We start from the raw sequence: 16,996 nt of genomic DNA, 5'->3' as shown, positions 1-16,996 counted from the left end.
AAGGAGGGAACATGAGAGCAGGAGCACCTAGTGCTAGAGAAGTCAAGAGATGAATGCAGTGTCTTCTGGAGGGTACTAGGTTGTTTTTCCTTACCTTGAATGAATGGTTCTAATTTTTGTGCTTTTTCCCCCCCTATATATTTCTGCTTTATAAATTTTTTTTGGCTTCTTTTTTGATGTTAGGTGTTACCATTGCGATTTAATTTGCTGCCATGAATAACCCCATAGACTCCTTCTAATGTTCTTCTAATTTGCTATTCTCTTCATCTCAAAATCCCTTGAGTATTATTTCCCACTTTCTCCTAGCCTGTGACATAGAGGTGGCCCTATTCCTTGCTAAGACCAACACCTTTTCAAGTGCACTTGATCCTGTTGTCTTCTTCTGTTTTCACTTTCTGCCTGTCTATCTGTCTATTTTCTTTGTTTCTCTCTCCCCTAAGATGGTTTCTTTCCTCCTGCCTTCCATCCTGCTCCAGGCTCCCACATCCTTAAAAAACAAGAAAAAGACTTCTCCAGAACTTCCATCCCCTCAAACCACTGTCTAATATCTTTCTTCTCTTTCTCAAGAAAGTTCCTTGAAAGTTGTCTACACTTGCTGCTTCCTCTTCCTCTCAGTCACCCCTCAACCTTTTGCATTCTCACTTTTGATCTCATCCATCAGTTGAAATTGCATCCCCCAGAGTTACTAGTGATCCCTCAATAGCCAGATCCAATAATCTTTTCTCACTTACTTTCCTTCTCAGTGTACCGACAGCTCAAATCTGACATGATTTGACCATCTTCTCCCTTTGCATACTCTCTCAGTTTTCATGATGTTTCCTTTCCCACCTGTTAGACCATTCCTCAGTATCCTTTGCTGGTGGAGTGGCCACCTCATGTGCCCTGACAGTGGATCCCCTTCTCCCTCTATACCTTTTCTTTTGGTAATCTCATCAGTTCCCATGGGTTTAGGTGACTACCAGGGTATTCATCCAGCCCCAGTATCACCCCCAAGCTTCAGTTCCAGAATTCCAGTTGTTTCTGGACATTTCTAAGTGGTTGCCCTGGAGGCTATCTTAAACTCAACATGTCCAAAACTGAACTAATTATCTTTCTATATCTTTCCCCTTTCCAAACTTAACTGTTTCTATAAAACTACCACCATTCATCGAAGTGTCTTAGGTTTATAATTCTCTTACCTTATGAATCCATTTGATTGCCAAATCTTGCTGTTTCTATCTTCACAATATCTCATATTTAACCCCTTTTCTCTACTCACACAGCTACCTCTAGTTTAGGCTGTCACTGTCAGCTATTCCTTATTGCAACAGCCTCCTAATGGGTCCTTCTGCCTTAAGTGTCACCACTTTATAGTTTATCCTGTTTGCTGCTTTCAGAATAATTTTTTTTAAGTACAAATCTGATATGATTCCTCTTCTTAATCAACTCCAGACTTATAGTTGCTTCTTGGATAAAATGTAAAAACTCCTCTTTTTAGCTCTTAAAGCCCTATGCAGCTGTGCTTGTCCTATCTTCCAGTTTCATTGGACTTTATTCCCTGTCTGATACTTTTTAATCCAGACAAACTGGCCTTCTCTGTTTCTCACACATGGTAATCCATCTCTGGTATTTGTTCCTTTGCACTGGCTGTCACTCGTGCCTGGGGGCCATCTCTAGTTGTCCTGTTCTTGTAAGGACAACTTGTGAAGGACTTAAAAACATTGATAATTATAATGACCAACCACAATTCCAAGGGCCAGTGATGATTCATATTACATATCTCCAACAGGTGATGAATTCAAGGTGCAGAAAGAGACAAACATTTTTGTATGTGGCCAATGGGGAATTTGTTTCCCCGACTATTCCTATTTTTTTGAAAAGTTCTTTTTCTTTTCTTTTCAGTGTAGCGGGGAAGGTAGAAAGGGAAGGAAAAAAAAAGTCAATTGGACAAAAAAAAGATGCACTTCAGGCACCATTTTCATGAAGCCTTTCCTGATCTCCCCAACTGCTAGTATCCTTCTTTCTAAATTATCTTGTGCTTAATTACTTTGTATGTACTTGTACTTGTTAACTTTCTGTTTATTCTGTATATATTTTATATGTACTTATTACTTCACCCATGCAAATGTAATCTTATTCCACCTAGGAATTGTTTCATTCTTTGTAGTTATATTCCCATCTCCTAGCATAGTGCCTGAGTTCACATAGTTCTTAGTTAATGCTTGTTGACTGATTGAATAAAATAAAAGTAAATTATCATCTGTAAAATAGAATACATGAGCTTGGTGCATGGACTTTTTGGTATCAGCAAGTTCCTTCTGAATTTCCTTTATTTGTCATTTTGTATGCAACACTGTTATATTTTCTAATATTGTGTATTATAGTTATTTGTGATTACTTTGATGGTAGGGGTTATGTCTTGCTTTCCCAATTAATTCTTTGAAGACAAGGGCACCATGTACTATACTTTACGTAATAAGTATATAGTAAATATTTATTGATTTGTTTTTGTCTTTTATATAAAAATTATCATTAAATCTCTTTATAAATTTTTCATAAACATAAGGGAGACTTATGGTTGGGATAGTTTTAAGAAATTTAACCTTTTTTAATGATTGCTAGAGAATGTCCATAAACAATAAGTCCTGTGTTTTTCTTCATTTTTAGGTTTCTGACCCAGATGTCTGCACTGACTTAATGTCCTAAAGCTGAGGAAGGCTACAACTTTGAAGTCTAATGTCTGATATATTTGAAATAGTCTTATTTTGTGGGGGAAAGGGCTACTATCAAGGTTAGTGTCTAGTAATCTTCCTTTAGTTTATGTTTAAGACTTATAAAACTAAACTGACAATTTGGGCCCTTTGTACTTATCTTTCCAACAGGTTATTAATGAAAATAACCAGCACTTACCTTTCTGGTAAGAAATGTAGGTACCTTATTGCTTCTTCTGTTTTGCATGTGAATGAAATGTGAAATTTGCATGTAGAGAGGAAAAATGCGTAAGGATTAATTTTTTTTTCCACTTGAGTCAGAGTGGATTTGTGATCTAAGGTTTTTTTTTTCTTTTCTGGTTTTAAATAGTTACAGGAAAACTCATCTCTTCAAAGTAATGCTAAATTAAGGGACCTCCCTTAGAAAGTTAAAAATCTTATTTTATGAAAATAACTTATTTTTGATTAGAATATTTTTATATATATCTATTTTAGGCATTTGGGGTTAAGTGACTTGCCCGGGGTCACACAGCTAGTAAGTGTCAAGTGTTTGCTCTGCAGTTGAATTTGAACTCAGGTCCTCCTGACTTCAGGGCCGGTGCTATATACACAGCGCCACCTAGCTGCCCCGTGATATATTTTACTTGTCTAATTTGATACAAAGTTATCATAATTTTAATTTTCTTTTGGGAGTTTTAACATTGCTGGTAAGTCGCAAAGTTTCAGTATTATTAAAAAAAAGGAAAAATTTTGATGAATGCTGTTAATCAGATAATAAACACAGGTATCTTGCTTTCTTGTTTGTGTTTGCTCCAAAGAGAAAATGACTTTAGATCCTAGTGATTAAAAAACATTTCTGTTCCACTCCATGGTGTTATTCTGATTTTCCCGACAATATGTAAACTCTTTGAGAATAGGGACTAGTTTGGTTTTTGTCTTTGTAGTCCTGTGCTTGACGTGTGCTTAATAAATGCTTGTTGATTGATTAACTTGTGATTTATATCCCTTTAGTGTGGTGCAGTGGCAAGAGTGTTGGGTTTAATCAGAGGACCTGGATGCGATTCCTGGCTTTCTCACTTACTGACTGTATGGCCTTGGGTAAGTCATTTAAATTTTCTAGGCCTTTATTACCTCATTTGTAAAATGTTGGGGTTGGAGCTGGTGACCTCTTTAAATTGATCTTCAAATTTACGATGCTATAAAGCCTGTGATACTAGCTGGTTAAGTTTTTTGAAAGCAAGAAGTATGGCTTATTTATCTTTCTGTTCTCAGGCTTAGCAAATTGCATTGCACATGGGAGCCACTTGTTGAATTTTAGATTTGAGACTAGGAAAATGTAAAATTATCAAGATGAGAACCTTAAATGAAGATTTTTTTTTTCCCCTCATGGAGTTAAAAATATCCAACAGCAACTTTCATTTGATTAAATGCCTTTCATTTTTTCTTTTTAAAAAGAAAAAGTATAAAACAAAGTTGGCAAAAAATGGCCATCTGCTCTTTTAGATTGCATCCTGGAGCTTTCTTTTCTAGCACTAGTGCATTTTAGAATACTTTTTCATGTTTCTTTTTTTTCCTGCACTAGTTGCTTGATAAGTAGCTATAACAGTTACCCTCTTCAGTTGTAGTTCTTCACCTGCTTCATCAGTTTGCAAATTTGCAAAAGGAAGAGAAAATAAGAACATACCATGAATAGGAATACAGTGGGCAACCTTGAGTCTTAGCTATTCCTCTGCTTTTAGATAAGACTTTAACAAGACTTAAATGGTAATGGATAAATAACCTATATTTGAAAGACAGGGAAAGAAATGTCATAATTTCCCTCATTAAGCATTGGTATTTGATAATTTGTGCCATCAGACAGTATAGGAGAAATTATTGTCAGAATACCACATTCTTGTTTATCATGCTTGTGAAAGAAAAACTTAAAAGAACTTTGAAGATTATAGTTGAGAACTCAGGAAGGTAACCAAGTAACTGAGTTATTTGATTAAAATTAGGCATGAGTCAGAAAGATAATATTTAATTTTAAAAATCTAATAATAATTATTATAGCTAACATTTATATAGTGCTTATCATGTGCCAGGCACTGTGCTGAGATCTTTAGAGATATTATCTCATTTGATTCTCCCAGTAACCTGCAAGGTAGGTTCATCTCCATTTTATGATGTCTGAGGCTGGATTTGAACTTAAGTCTTCCTGACTCCAGGCACTCTGTATACTGTGTCACTTAGCTCCAACTAATGAATATTATTTGTTTTTGGTTGGACACTAAAAGATCAATATCAGTGAAAGGAAGTTTTAGCAGAATAATCAATTTTATATTTTGGTTTTTCTTTAAGAAATTTAAAATACATGTTTGGTTTCCCAACTCAATTTGTTTGGTGCTCCTTCTAGCCTTTAGAATATAGGATGACTTTGGGAGCCCTGTAGGAATGAGGTAAGATAAAACCTTCTACTTAGTAGAAGGCTTGAGACAAATAAAACCTAGAGTATTCACCACTTGGACCCTTTTAGATCCTGGTTTTCCAGGAGAGCCTAGAAATTGCAGGAAAATTTTGATCACTCTTTGGGGGTCATAGTCAAATATGGATAAGTCTTGAGATACTAGACTGAACCAGGGTATACCATAACCTTTTGTGTATATTATAAACCTTTGGGAAAGACTCTAGAATTCTCACATTTGCCTGGCTTCTTCTCAGGTGAACAGTCTTTTTGGGTACTAAGGCAATTCTCAGAGCATCACTGGATCCTTTACATTAAATATATGTTTATTGTAGCCTTGTAGACTGCAGTGTGGGAAAGGGACATCTCTGATTTTACTTCAGTTTTTTATTGATGCCTTTTGTTTTTACCCATAGTCTTTTCCTAATGTACTGCCCCCTTCTTCCAATTTCTACCATTGAATTCTCTCCTTTGTAATCCAGAAAAACAGTAAATCAAAAACAACTGGCATAGCAACTGCTTCTGACAGGTATGCACCCATCATCTCTTACTCTTCTACCACGAGAATGGATGTGTGTTTCAGCACTCGTATGGATGTGATTGATGATTACAGTTAATCAGCTGCCTTTTAGTGGCCTCTGCTTTTCATAAGAAAATTCTGAGTGGTTAGTTTTTTTTTCTTCTTAAAAAAACCCTCAGTAATTGTAAAATAATATAAATGCATTGGCATTGCAGTTATCTGATGTAGGTGTGGAAGTTATATTTTCTAAATAAATGAATTTTCTATATAACTGTTTTTGTTTTCACTCTTTTGATGGCAATGTTACTCATGTAGATAACACAGTTTTTGCTTTAGTAAACAAGATATATTGGACATAATTTAAATTTTGCTTGGTCATAATTATGATTTATCTTATATTGCTTAGATACCTTCTGCCACTATTTCCACCACCTGTCTCCCATGAAAAGGTGGCCCTTCTTGCCAAGGCAGACCCTTCTATGTATACAGGTTATCCAGTTCCATTCTGTCTTCTTCCATAGATAGCCCCCTCTATTATTCCTATTCCTTCAATAATCTTCAGTGTCTTCTTGTCTACTGGTTGTTTCTCTGCTGCCTACAAACACATTCATGTCTCTATCATCATTTTGAAACCTTCACTTGGTCTGACCTTGTCTACTACCTATTGCCCTTTATCACTCTACCCTTTCATGGCCAAACTTGAGAAGGCCATTTATAATCAGTGCTTCCATTTCTTCTCCACTCATTTTCTTTTGAACTCCCAAGAAGCAATCTGACTTCTGACCTCATAATTCAGCTGGAACTGCTCTTTCCAAAGCTACCTATGATCTCTTTGATTTCCAGATCTAATGCCTTTTTCTCAATTTTTATTCTTCTTGAGCTTTCAGCGGCCTTTGAGACTGTTGATCATCCCCCTCTCCATAATACTCTTTTCTCTCTAGGATTTTGTGTTTTTTTTTTGTCTCCTGATTTGCCTACCTGTCTGACTGCTCCTTCTGGTCTCCCTTGCTGGATCTTCACCCAGATCATGCTTACTAACCTAACCCTGGGTGTCCCCTATAGCTCTGTCCTGGGCCTCTTGTCTTCTCTTTCTGTATAGTGTCACTTGCTCATCTTGACCTCCCTTAGATTCGTTATCATTGTTATGTAAATGATTCTCAGATTTGTTCAGTGTGACCTTTTATTTATTTCCTCTACCTCCAGTCTCACTTTTCTAGCTACAGACAGCTCAAACTGGATGGCCTAAAGATATCTTAAATTCAGCATATTCAAAACGGTTCTCATTATCTTTTCCCTCTATCCCACCTTTCAGATTTTACCATCCTCCTACTTACCCAGGATCACACCCTAGGTGTCATCTTCCTTTCCTTAGACTGTTCCTTCTACTTCCCTTCAATCTAATGATTTGCCAAGTCCTCTTGATTGTACTCTCATAACATCTGTCTTTCCCTTCTTTCCTCTGACACTGCTACCACCCTGATGTAAGCCCTCCTTACTTCACACTTGGCAATATTTCCGTAGCCTTTTGGTTGATCTCTCTGCCTTAAATTTGTCCATCTTCCAATCAGTTTTCCACTCAACCTGTCAAAGTGATCTTCCCAAAGTAAAAGTCTGACCATGTCATTGCCTTGTTCATTTGACTCCAGTGACTCCTTATTATCTTCAGCCTTTCTACAAAATTTATTATTGAATACAAGCCCTATAAGTTGCTGTTCTCATTAAAACCATTGTATTTATTGTCTCTCTAAGTATTTTAGCAGGATTCAAACTTCTTTTTCTTCTGCATTAGAAATTCAACCTTGTCATCTTCAGCTCACTCTGTCTTACTTTTGTCATATTATCTTCTTGCTCGACTAAGTGGAGTATTTTAAAAAAAATTTTTTTAATTAATTTATTTTGAATGATCAACAATCAAGACTTCCATAAGCTTCTGAACTTCAAATTTTTCTCCCTCTCTCCTCCCCACCTCCCTTCCCAAGACCAGCGCACAATCTGATATAGGCTATACATATACATTCCTATTAAATGTATTTTCACGTTAGTGAAAAGTGGAGTATTTTTCATCTCTGAGTTTACCATGGGGCTGTTTTGTCTGTCCTTAGAGAGATAGTTATATCTTTAAATGATGGAAGCAGGGCCAAGGAGAAATGCTATTCTAGGTTTAATTATGACTAATATGGATGCATTATTTGCTGAGTAGAAATGATGGAGCCTTTAGAAGGAGCCGACTCCCTTATCTTAGAGCTCATGATAACAGAGAGGAAAGCTGGGCATAGTTGAATACAGACCCTAGATTGTGGTGGGAGAAGAGATTTCATATTCAGAGAAAAGAGGTAAAATTCCATGGACTAAAATTTTAGAGGGAAGTTAGTCTAGGAGTAATGTGAAATATGTAAGAATTTTATTTTGAAGATTAAACAGAGTTATGCCAGTGAATAAAAAAAGAGGAATGAAAAAGGTCTAGAGAGACTTCCGTGCCTGCAAAGGGTATTTACCCACCAAATTAGATGAAAAAGAGGCAAACTGAAGATAGTAAAAGGCAGTCTTAGTACAGTGGGGAGAAAGTCCACCTGGCAGTCAGGAACCCTTAGCTTCAAGTCCTGCTGCTAACATACACTGGCTGTATGCCCCTCGGGCAAGGCCCCAAGCAACTCTGAGACTTGAAGTGATAGCCTTTTTAAACAAAAACCTCATTTATCTGTTTTTCCTCTCCCTGACTCTGTAGTTCAACGGAATGAACTGTCCTTCTGTTTCTTTTACATGGCACTCCATCTCCTATATCTTTGCCTTTTTACAGGCTGTTCCTCATGTCTAGAATGCACTGCTTCCTAACCCCTACCTCACAGAATCCCTCTCTTCCTTCAAGACACAAGTCAAGTCTCACCTACATTAAGCCTTTCCTGATCCATTTATTTCTGTAGCCCTTCCTTCCTAAGTACTTTGTTTTTAACTGCCTTGTATTTGCTACATATATACATACATATGTGTAAACTGTCTTCCTGAATAAAATGAAAACTTCCTTGAGAGCACATTTTTTAAAAAAATACTTTCATCTGGGGCAGCGAGGGGGTGCCAACAGGGCATTGGCCCTGGAGTCTGGGGGACCTGAATTCAAATGCAGCCTTAGACACATAACTTAACTCATTAGCTGTGAGATTCTGGGCAAGTCACTTAATTCCAATTGCCTCACTAGAAAAAAATTTTTTTACATCCACAGTGCCTAGCACAGTACCTAGCACATAATAAGTGCTTAAATAAAAGCTTATTGATTTAGTCTCAGAAGATGCTTAACTACATTTACGACTGGCCAGGTCTAACTCAAACAAGTAATTTAGGCTCAGAGTGGTTGTAGGGACACACTCTTGGACCATTTTTATTTATGTATTTATTTATTTTTTTTTTGGTGAGGCAGTTGGGGTGAGTGACTTGCCCAGGGTCACACAGCTAGTAAGTATCATGTGTCTGAGGTTGGATTTGAACTCAGGTCCTCCTGACTCCAGGGCCAGTGCTTTATTCACTGTGCCACCTAGCTGCCCCTACACTCTTGGACCATTAAATCAAATAAAAATAGTTTTATATGTGATATGAAAAAAAAGATAACATTCCTTAATGTTTAAGACCTGGTTTGGAGGAATTATTCCATTGAGTCAGGAGAACACTAATGCCAAGAAATCTTCCTATCATACCACTTAAAATGCTGTGCTTGAAAACTTTCTCCTTATTGCCTATAGGATAAAAATCTGAATTCTTAAAGCTTGTATTTAAGGCTTTACCTAAATTGAACTCAGACTATTTTTTTTATTTCTTCAAAATTTTATCAATTAGAATGCATTCTTTTTCTTTACCTCTTCTCTATACCTTTTATATATTTTTATATATGCTTGCATACATGTACTTGTCTCTCTCAATAGAACATAAACTATTTGAGGCCAGAGATGGTTTCATTTTTTTCATTGTATCCTCATTGCCTAGCACACTGACTGACACATTTACCAAATACTTAATAAAGGACTTGATTGATTGAACTGCCTTGTTATGCATCTAGGCTGAGGCCATAGTTGCTGCCTCCAGCTGCCTTCCATCACCTGTAGTAATTCATAGGCAGGACAAATAATTTTTTCCTTCTTCGTACTATTGTTAATGTCAGTAATGGAAAATAGACTGATTATTCACATACTACCTAAGATTTTGGTTCATTTTATATAGAATAATTCTTTCTTTCTTAGATGGCAGAATGCCTTAGAAGATAGAGCACTGGGTTTGGACTAAAGAAGACCTGGGTTCATATCCTTCCTCAGATGTTATAAGTTATATGTCCCTCACCTCACTTCCATGTGCCTCATGCATGGATTATGATCTTATCTGTAGGGCGCTGGAAAGAATTCTCACATTGGAAATTCCTTACACTTAATGTAATAAATGATTTTTTGTGTTGAGATAATTTATTTCTTCCTTCTGGTCTTGAAGATTCTTTTGAGATTACTATTTTCTTTGCCTCCTCTTTTTTTTTTTTAACTACATATGATTTAGTCTTTTATGTTGACTTGATTATTACTTGTGCAAATAATGAAAAAACATTAGAGGAAAAAAGCAATTCTGTGGAACTAACCAACAGGTCAGTAGATTACAATTGCATATTCCATTCAGTGTTCCACACCCATAGTCTCCCTCTTTTGAACAGAATAGAAGGAAGTACATTCTCATATCTATTTTTCAGGGCCAAATATGACCATTAAAATTACTGTGATTTTTTTTGCTCTTTATATTATTGTTTTTTGGTTATCCTTAATTTCACTTTGTGTCAGTTTATATAAATTTTCCTTTTTCTCTGTATTTTTGTTTTTTTATTAAATTTTATTTTTTCATTTAAGCATTTTTTTCTCCTTACTATCTTTCTTTCCTCCTTCTCCTGCCCCAGAAAAAAGAAAAGCAAAGTCCTGATAACAAATTAAGTATAGTCAAGCAAAACAAATTCCCACGGTTGTTTGTCCCCTTTCCTTATCCTAGTTAAGAGCTATGCTATATAACTTATGTTGTATGTTTGGCAACTACTGTTTCCTTGTTTAAAGTTTTAGGTTTTGATAATGAGTTCAATGGCTCAAACATCCTTACTAGACCTAGCATTCTTCTGATGAAGTTATGTTGTGAGACTCAGAAAAGTTGTTGGAAGTGCTTTTTGTTGAAAGATAATCTTTCCAAATCTTGTCTGGTTTGAAATATTGCCTAATAGTGAGACTTTGTGTTTACTACTGGACATAGCGTTGGGTATGCTTAAAATGAAAGTACTCCTTTAGTCAATGAAAGTACTCATAGTCAGTGCTAAACTGGAGAGCAGACTGAGGGGATACTCTTCTAGGGATTTTCATTTTTTCTTTTTAATTCACAGATGTCTAACAGGATTAAAACTGCTGAGGTGGCCACTGCTTCTTCCATACAAGGTGAAGTATTTGTTAATTTTATTAAACTACTCAGTACCAGTGGAGTTCTGTAAAGCTACTAAGATCAGTGCATTCAACCCAAATCCAGATTAGTGTAAGCATAGATTCTAAGTGAAAACCTTTTCCACCAGTCTGCACTGATTAATTAGACAGGTGTTTCACTATTCATTTGGCATCCAAATGGTAGGGTTTACTACTACATAAGAATCTTGTTTGGCTTTTTGGGCTAAAACCTCTGTTCCTTTGTGTGTTTCCTTAGGCTATGTGCTACTGCCTATAGTAGTACATTGGATGACAAATATCTCATTATTACTTTTTTTTTTGTCATATTTGTGCTGTTAGTATCTCTAATGAATTTTACTCATCATTTAAATTCACATAGATTATACCTTAAAATTGGACATTCAAGTGCTTAAGCTTTAGTTTGAAGAAGTTTCATTATTTCTTTCATTAGAAGTCTATTTTGAGTATTAAGCATATGTAAGAATTATAATATTTAATAATTTTATTAATAAAATAGAAATTGTAATGTATATAGTAGTTTTGTGTTTTCAAGCTTGGTTTTGTTCACAGGCATTTTATGTGTAATCATTGGTGTCATATTGGGGAAAATTGTAAAAATATTTGCATATTATTAAATTTGGATCATTAAAGATTGTTTTGAGAAAACCTATTTTGAGGAAAACTTGAAAAATTTTATAGACTTGAGACTTTTCTGTAAAACTGCACTTTATCTTCAAGAATCTCATTGCATTTAAAAATACTTATTTTTTAATGGGTCAGATTTAAAACTAGGCTTTTGAAGTCTAGTGATTATATGTCTATGATTATATCTATGACTATACTTGTTAAAATAAAACTTTTTGAGGGGTTTTGCATTGTAGTTTTCATTCAGTTAATGGTAGTAAGGCAGTACAGAGAAAGATAAACTTGCAGATCATTTCTTTTGTCTTCTTATTTCCACAGTATGCTTGATTCATTTTCCTTGTAGGTTTTGGAAGGCAGGCTCTCAGAGGAGAGAAAGAAATATCAGGTAAGTTCATTCCAGGGGTAGAAATGGACATTTTAACTTAAAGTATATAAACAGTTGAACATTTAAGACTTCTGTATTTTGTATTTTATTGATTTTAATGTACAAATCATTTTAGTTGCAGAATAATGGCCTGTTTATTCTGCTTTAATCATAATGACCCAAATTACGGGATCATATAATAATAAAGTATAAAGAGAAGCCAGTGGAAAACCAGATGTCTTCTCTGTGTAGTGGTTTAAATATGGGGAAGCCATCACCTTCCTTGGCCTCTGTTTCCTCATCAGTAAAATGGAGGGATTTGGATTAGTTTTTTTGTTTTTTGGTTAGACAATGGGGTTAAATGGCCCAGGGTCACACAGCTAGTAAGTGTGAAGTGTCTGAGGCCTGATTTGATCTAAGGTCCTCCCGACTCCAGGACCGGTGCTCCATCCACTGCGTCACCTAGCTGCCCTCTGGATTAGATATTTTTTAAAAGCATTCTACCTCTAAATCCTGGGAAATCCTGTGAATAATGTCACAGAATAAATAGTGCCAAATGTTTGTGAAAGATTACTATAGTGATCTGTAGTAGAGATTACTGTAGTAGATTTATCAAAACTATATTTTTCATTTCCAGAGAAAGTGAAAACAGTTTAAAAAACACCCATATATTGTTATTTTTTGGTAATCTGAGTAAAATATTTATAGTATAATTTGTATAAAATTTCAATTATTAAATTAATTTAAAGTCCCACTGGTGTGGTGTAGAGGATTGAGACCACCATTGGTATCAGGAAGATCTGCTATGAACGTATAAGTATTGGGTGACTGAGGAGGTTATGTCACCTTTTAGCTTCCCAGACAACTCTCTGGGACTGTGAGTTACAGAGGAGTTGCCCGTCTGCATTGATGGAGGGAATTCCTTAAGGTAATGAGACAAGTCCACTTGCATGGACTTCCTCCTCTAATTATAAATATCTTTAAACATTTGTCTTCTTTATTTCTGAGCTAATTAGAAAAGATCATATGGCTTGGGGACGTTTAAAATAAAGAATCAGAGGTTGTAGGAGTGAGTTGTTAATATCACATTTACAGTGTTCACTTGTCTTTGTTTAATAAATCCTCTATTTGGATATTTAATTAAAAAGCAAAGGAACTTTGCAAAAGTAGAAATATATTTCAGATATTAAAATAATACGTTCAAGGTACATGCTGTAAGGTGAGTAAACTATATTAGTATACTAGTATCCAAGAAGAGTTAATTATTCTTAAAAGACTGCTTGTGGTATTGCCCAGGATGATGTTATTCCCACAGAATCAAACCCTAATAGAAAAAATGACTAGTTCTCAAAAAATGATTATATATCTAGTCTTTACTTTTCCCAAATGCTGAAAACTATTCTTTAGAAGACCCTCATTTTTCAGCAATCATCGCAGTTCTCAAAGATGGGCTAGATAGCCTGTTGTAGCCTCAGCACATACTACATTGGGAGTAGAAAAGTATAGTATTCAGAATAAGGTTCTGTCCACAGATATTATTTCGTTAAATTTTTAAAAAACTTACTTTATTTCATTAAAAAGCATTTGTTTTTGCTTCCTTCTTAACTTCTCTTCCCCCCCCCCCCCATTAAAACAAACAAATGAACTTAACAGATATTTAGCAAATTTCTTACTGGTATTGTGATGCTACTCATATCTCTTTTAGTTTTAAGGGTTCGGAACCACAAGACAGCTGACTCTAGTAGATCCATCATGCAGAACCGACAAGGGTATTGTAACTGTTGCCATGTGCACTATATTAACCTTGAACAGGTGAGAGCTGCCTAATAACTTGGCAGGGCATTACAGAAACTTGCTTTTAACCCATGTTTTTTCTTATTTCAAGTGTTGTTGACAATAGCAGTGTTTTAGAATTTCTGTTTTTAGAAATGACATTCAGGTTTTTAAAGTTAAGGTTTTCTTTACATTCTACTTGGGACATATACTTGAAAGGTTTCTTCAGGTTAAAAGATGTGTGACTAGATTATAAGGTTAAATGTTATAATGAAATTCTTCTTTCCCTTTTAATTTTAAATTTATATAAATTTTTTTACATCACTTTCATTCCTGATCTGTTATCCCAATATATATACTAAGAAAACAAAAAATTTTACCCTATGGGAAAATGGAGGGGAAGGAGATAAGAGAGTAGGGGGATGATAGAGAGGAGGGCAGATTGGGAAAGGGGGTAGTCAGAGGCAAATACTTCTGAGGAGGGACAGGGTCAAAAGAAAGAGTAAAATAAATGGGAGGGGCAGGATAGGATTAAGGGAAATAGAGTTAGTTTTTCACAACATGTCTACTATGGAAGTGTTTTGCATAACTGCACATGTATATCCTATATTTAGATGCTTGCCTTTTAAATGAGGGTGGGTGGGGGAGGGAGGAAGGGAGAAAATTTGGAATCCAAAGTTTTAAAAACACATGTTTAAAAAAAATGTTTTCACATGCAACTGGGAAATAAGAAATACAGAAAATGAGGTACAGAAAAATATCCTGCCCTACAGGAAAATAGAAGGGGAAGGGGATAAGAGAAGGGGGGGAGAGATAGAAGGGAGGGCAGACTAGGGGAAGGGGTATTCAGAATGCATGCCATCTTGGGGTGGGGGGAAGAGCGAAGTGGGGTGAAAATTTGGAACTCCAAATCTTGTGGAAGTGAATGTTGAAAACTAAAAATAAATAAATTTATAAAAAAAAAAAGAAAAACAAGCAAAATCTTTATCAAAACTAACCAACCTATCAACTGAGTCTGACAGTTTATGCTCTTCCACTGTTGTATTTCAATTTCCTTAGTTTCCCACCTCTGTAAAAAATAGAGGTTCATTTTTTGATGTCTTTAAGGCCAAACTTGATTTTCATCATTATGTAATATTTACTTCTTTTCCCTTTTCATTTACATTGTGGTAGTCATGGGGCATGTGAGTTGTCCCATGCTTCTTCATTATTTCTTATGATACAGTAGTATTCAGTTATATTCACATACTACAATTCCTCAATCAGTGGATATCCATTTTGTTTCCAATTTTTTTGCTACTACAAAAAGTGCTTCTGTGGATATTTTGGAGTATATGATACCTTTCTTTCTGTCTGACTTCCTTTGGAATCTATGCCTGGCAGTGGTATCTGTGCATCAGAGGGTCCACGGGCACTTAGTCACTTTTTTTAAGCATAATTCTAAATTGCTGTTCGTTATGGTTAGGTCATTTCACAACTCTGATAACAGTGTGTCTGCCTTCCCTTCTTTAATCTTTTCCCTTCCAATATTATCACTTGATAAGGAATTATTTGTCTATTCTTTTGCTAAACAATAACAGGTAGACATAATAGGTTTTTACCAGTGAAGTTGACATGATAGAAATTCAAGTACATTCTCTAATGTTTAGAATGTTAATTTTTTTTGTTAATTTTGATTTACACATGTATTTGGTTACAGCTTTAAAAGTCTCTTTGAGGAGACTTGGTGTTTTCTCTTGAGATAGATGGTGGCTATATTGGAAACAAAGGGAGGAAATATTAAAGTTTGTGGGTGAATTTTTAGGTGTGGCTTGTATAAGTACAGACAGAGCCATTATTACTTTGTTATCACCTATTTTTCTATGTGGATATAACCTTTCTTGGAGGAGAAAGATAAAGTCTAGACTAAGTTTTTAAAGTGTGACTTTGCTTGTTTTTTTCCTCTCTGGGCTTGTTCTCTTTATCTCTCAGGTTACTCTTCAGTGTCAGGGCCTAGAAGAGTAAGTATCTGGAAGCCTGGAGCCAGATGAGGTTGTGATAGTCATTATTAGTTGAGACTATGAATGGGACAAGATTGCTGTAGTAGGTCAGGACTTTCAGATAATCCTGGGAAGGAAGTGCTTCTGATAGTTCTCTGTATAGATTACATTTTGGAAAACATCCTTCTCCATAAGCATATATAAGCTACCTATTTATGAGACAATTCAGTTTTCCAATATTGTTAATGTGACTGAAGCGTATAGCACAGTTGTGTTTTCAGTCTTGTCATATTGCCGGAGATAATTAAGCAAATGTAACTGAACCTTTACATCATGTAATGAATTCAGTTCAGTCCAGCAAACATTTATTTATTAACCCCTTTAGCTAGACCAGGGGTGGAGAACCTGTGGCCTTCTGGGCCCTTGGGTGCGGGCTTTTTACTGAGCCCAAGTTTTTCAAGTTTTACAGAATAAATCAGTTTATTAAGGAGATTTGTTCTGTGAAATTTGGATTCATTCAAGGGACCTCACTTGAGGACCAAGAGGGCCACATATTGCCTTGAGGCCACAGATTCCCCACCCTTGAGTTAGACCAAGGCATGTTCCAGGTTTAGAAGTGCAAAGATGAAATCAGACATAATCCTTGTGATTGAGGAGCTTGATCTCTTAGGAAAAACATTGGATTTGAAAGAAGTGCTTGATTTAGAACTGCTGCTGCTGCTGGGGAAGGGGGTGGGCAGTACCTTGGATGGGGTTACTTCACCTTGGTGGACTTCACTTGCACATTTCAAATTGGCAGGTTAGACCTGATGATCTCTCTCAGGCCTTTTCTTGCTCTAAATTATGTGTATCTACACTCTTAATAGGGAGAGTGAAAAATGTATAGCAGTGGATATAAGACAAGGCAGAATGTATAGAGTGCCAAGAAATGCTCCGAAGTGTGAGAAATTCAAGGAAAGAGTAGAATTTAGAAACAACCACTTAAGCTTTTTCTAGCATCTTTTATTTTAAAATCGGGAATTTTTGTCTTCAGTACCTCACAGATAATCAGCACTCAGTGAATGTTTGTTGGTTTGAATGGAATTGAACCCTGTAACCTTTTCATGAATTCATCTTTGTTTCATTTGTGCCTCCCTTTCAG

At 35.8% G+C, this 16,996-nt stretch overlaps 1 protein-coding gene across 6 annotated transcripts in view; it reads left to right on the top strand.

The window, feature by feature from the left end:
- Nucleotides 1-16,996, top strand: part of ZDBF2 (zinc finger DBF-type containing 2) — a 65,425-nt gene that overhangs the window by 16,856 nt on the left and 31,573 nt on the right. For 2 of the 6 annotated variants that reach the window (XM_027873494.1, XM_027873497.1), the window contains exons 3-9: nt 2,647-2,770; nt 2,862-2,905; nt 3,702-3,788; nt 5,616-5,662; nt 11,040-11,091; nt 12,083-12,124; nt 13,809-13,915. In XM_027873494.1, the coding sequence (XP_027729295.1) occupies nt 11,040-11,091; nt 12,083-12,124; nt 13,809-13,915 (201 nt within the window). In that variant the 5' untranslated portion in view covers nt 2,647-2,770; nt 2,862-2,905; nt 3,702-3,788; nt 5,616-5,662. Of the gene's footprint in view, nt 1-2,646; nt 2,771-2,861; nt 2,906-3,701; nt 3,789-5,615; nt 5,663-11,039; nt 11,092-12,057; nt 12,125-12,956; nt 13,032-13,808; nt 13,916-16,996 lie in introns of all 6 variants that reach the window. The other 4 variants (XM_027873500.1, XM_027873495.1, XM_027873496.1 and 1 more) reach the window with 4 other exon arrangements.

Source organism: Vombatus ursinus, unplaced genomic scaffold (assembly GCF_900497805.2).
Source record: "Vombatus ursinus unplaced genomic scaffold, bare-nosed wombat genome assembly UNPS02014802.1, whole genome shotgun sequence".
In the NCBI taxonomy this organism is placed as follows: domain Eukaryota; kingdom Metazoa; phylum Chordata; class Mammalia; order Diprotodontia; family Vombatidae; genus Vombatus; species Vombatus ursinus.
Note: the sequence above shows the minus strand (reverse complement) of the source record. Positions and strands in the feature narration are given on the sequence as shown.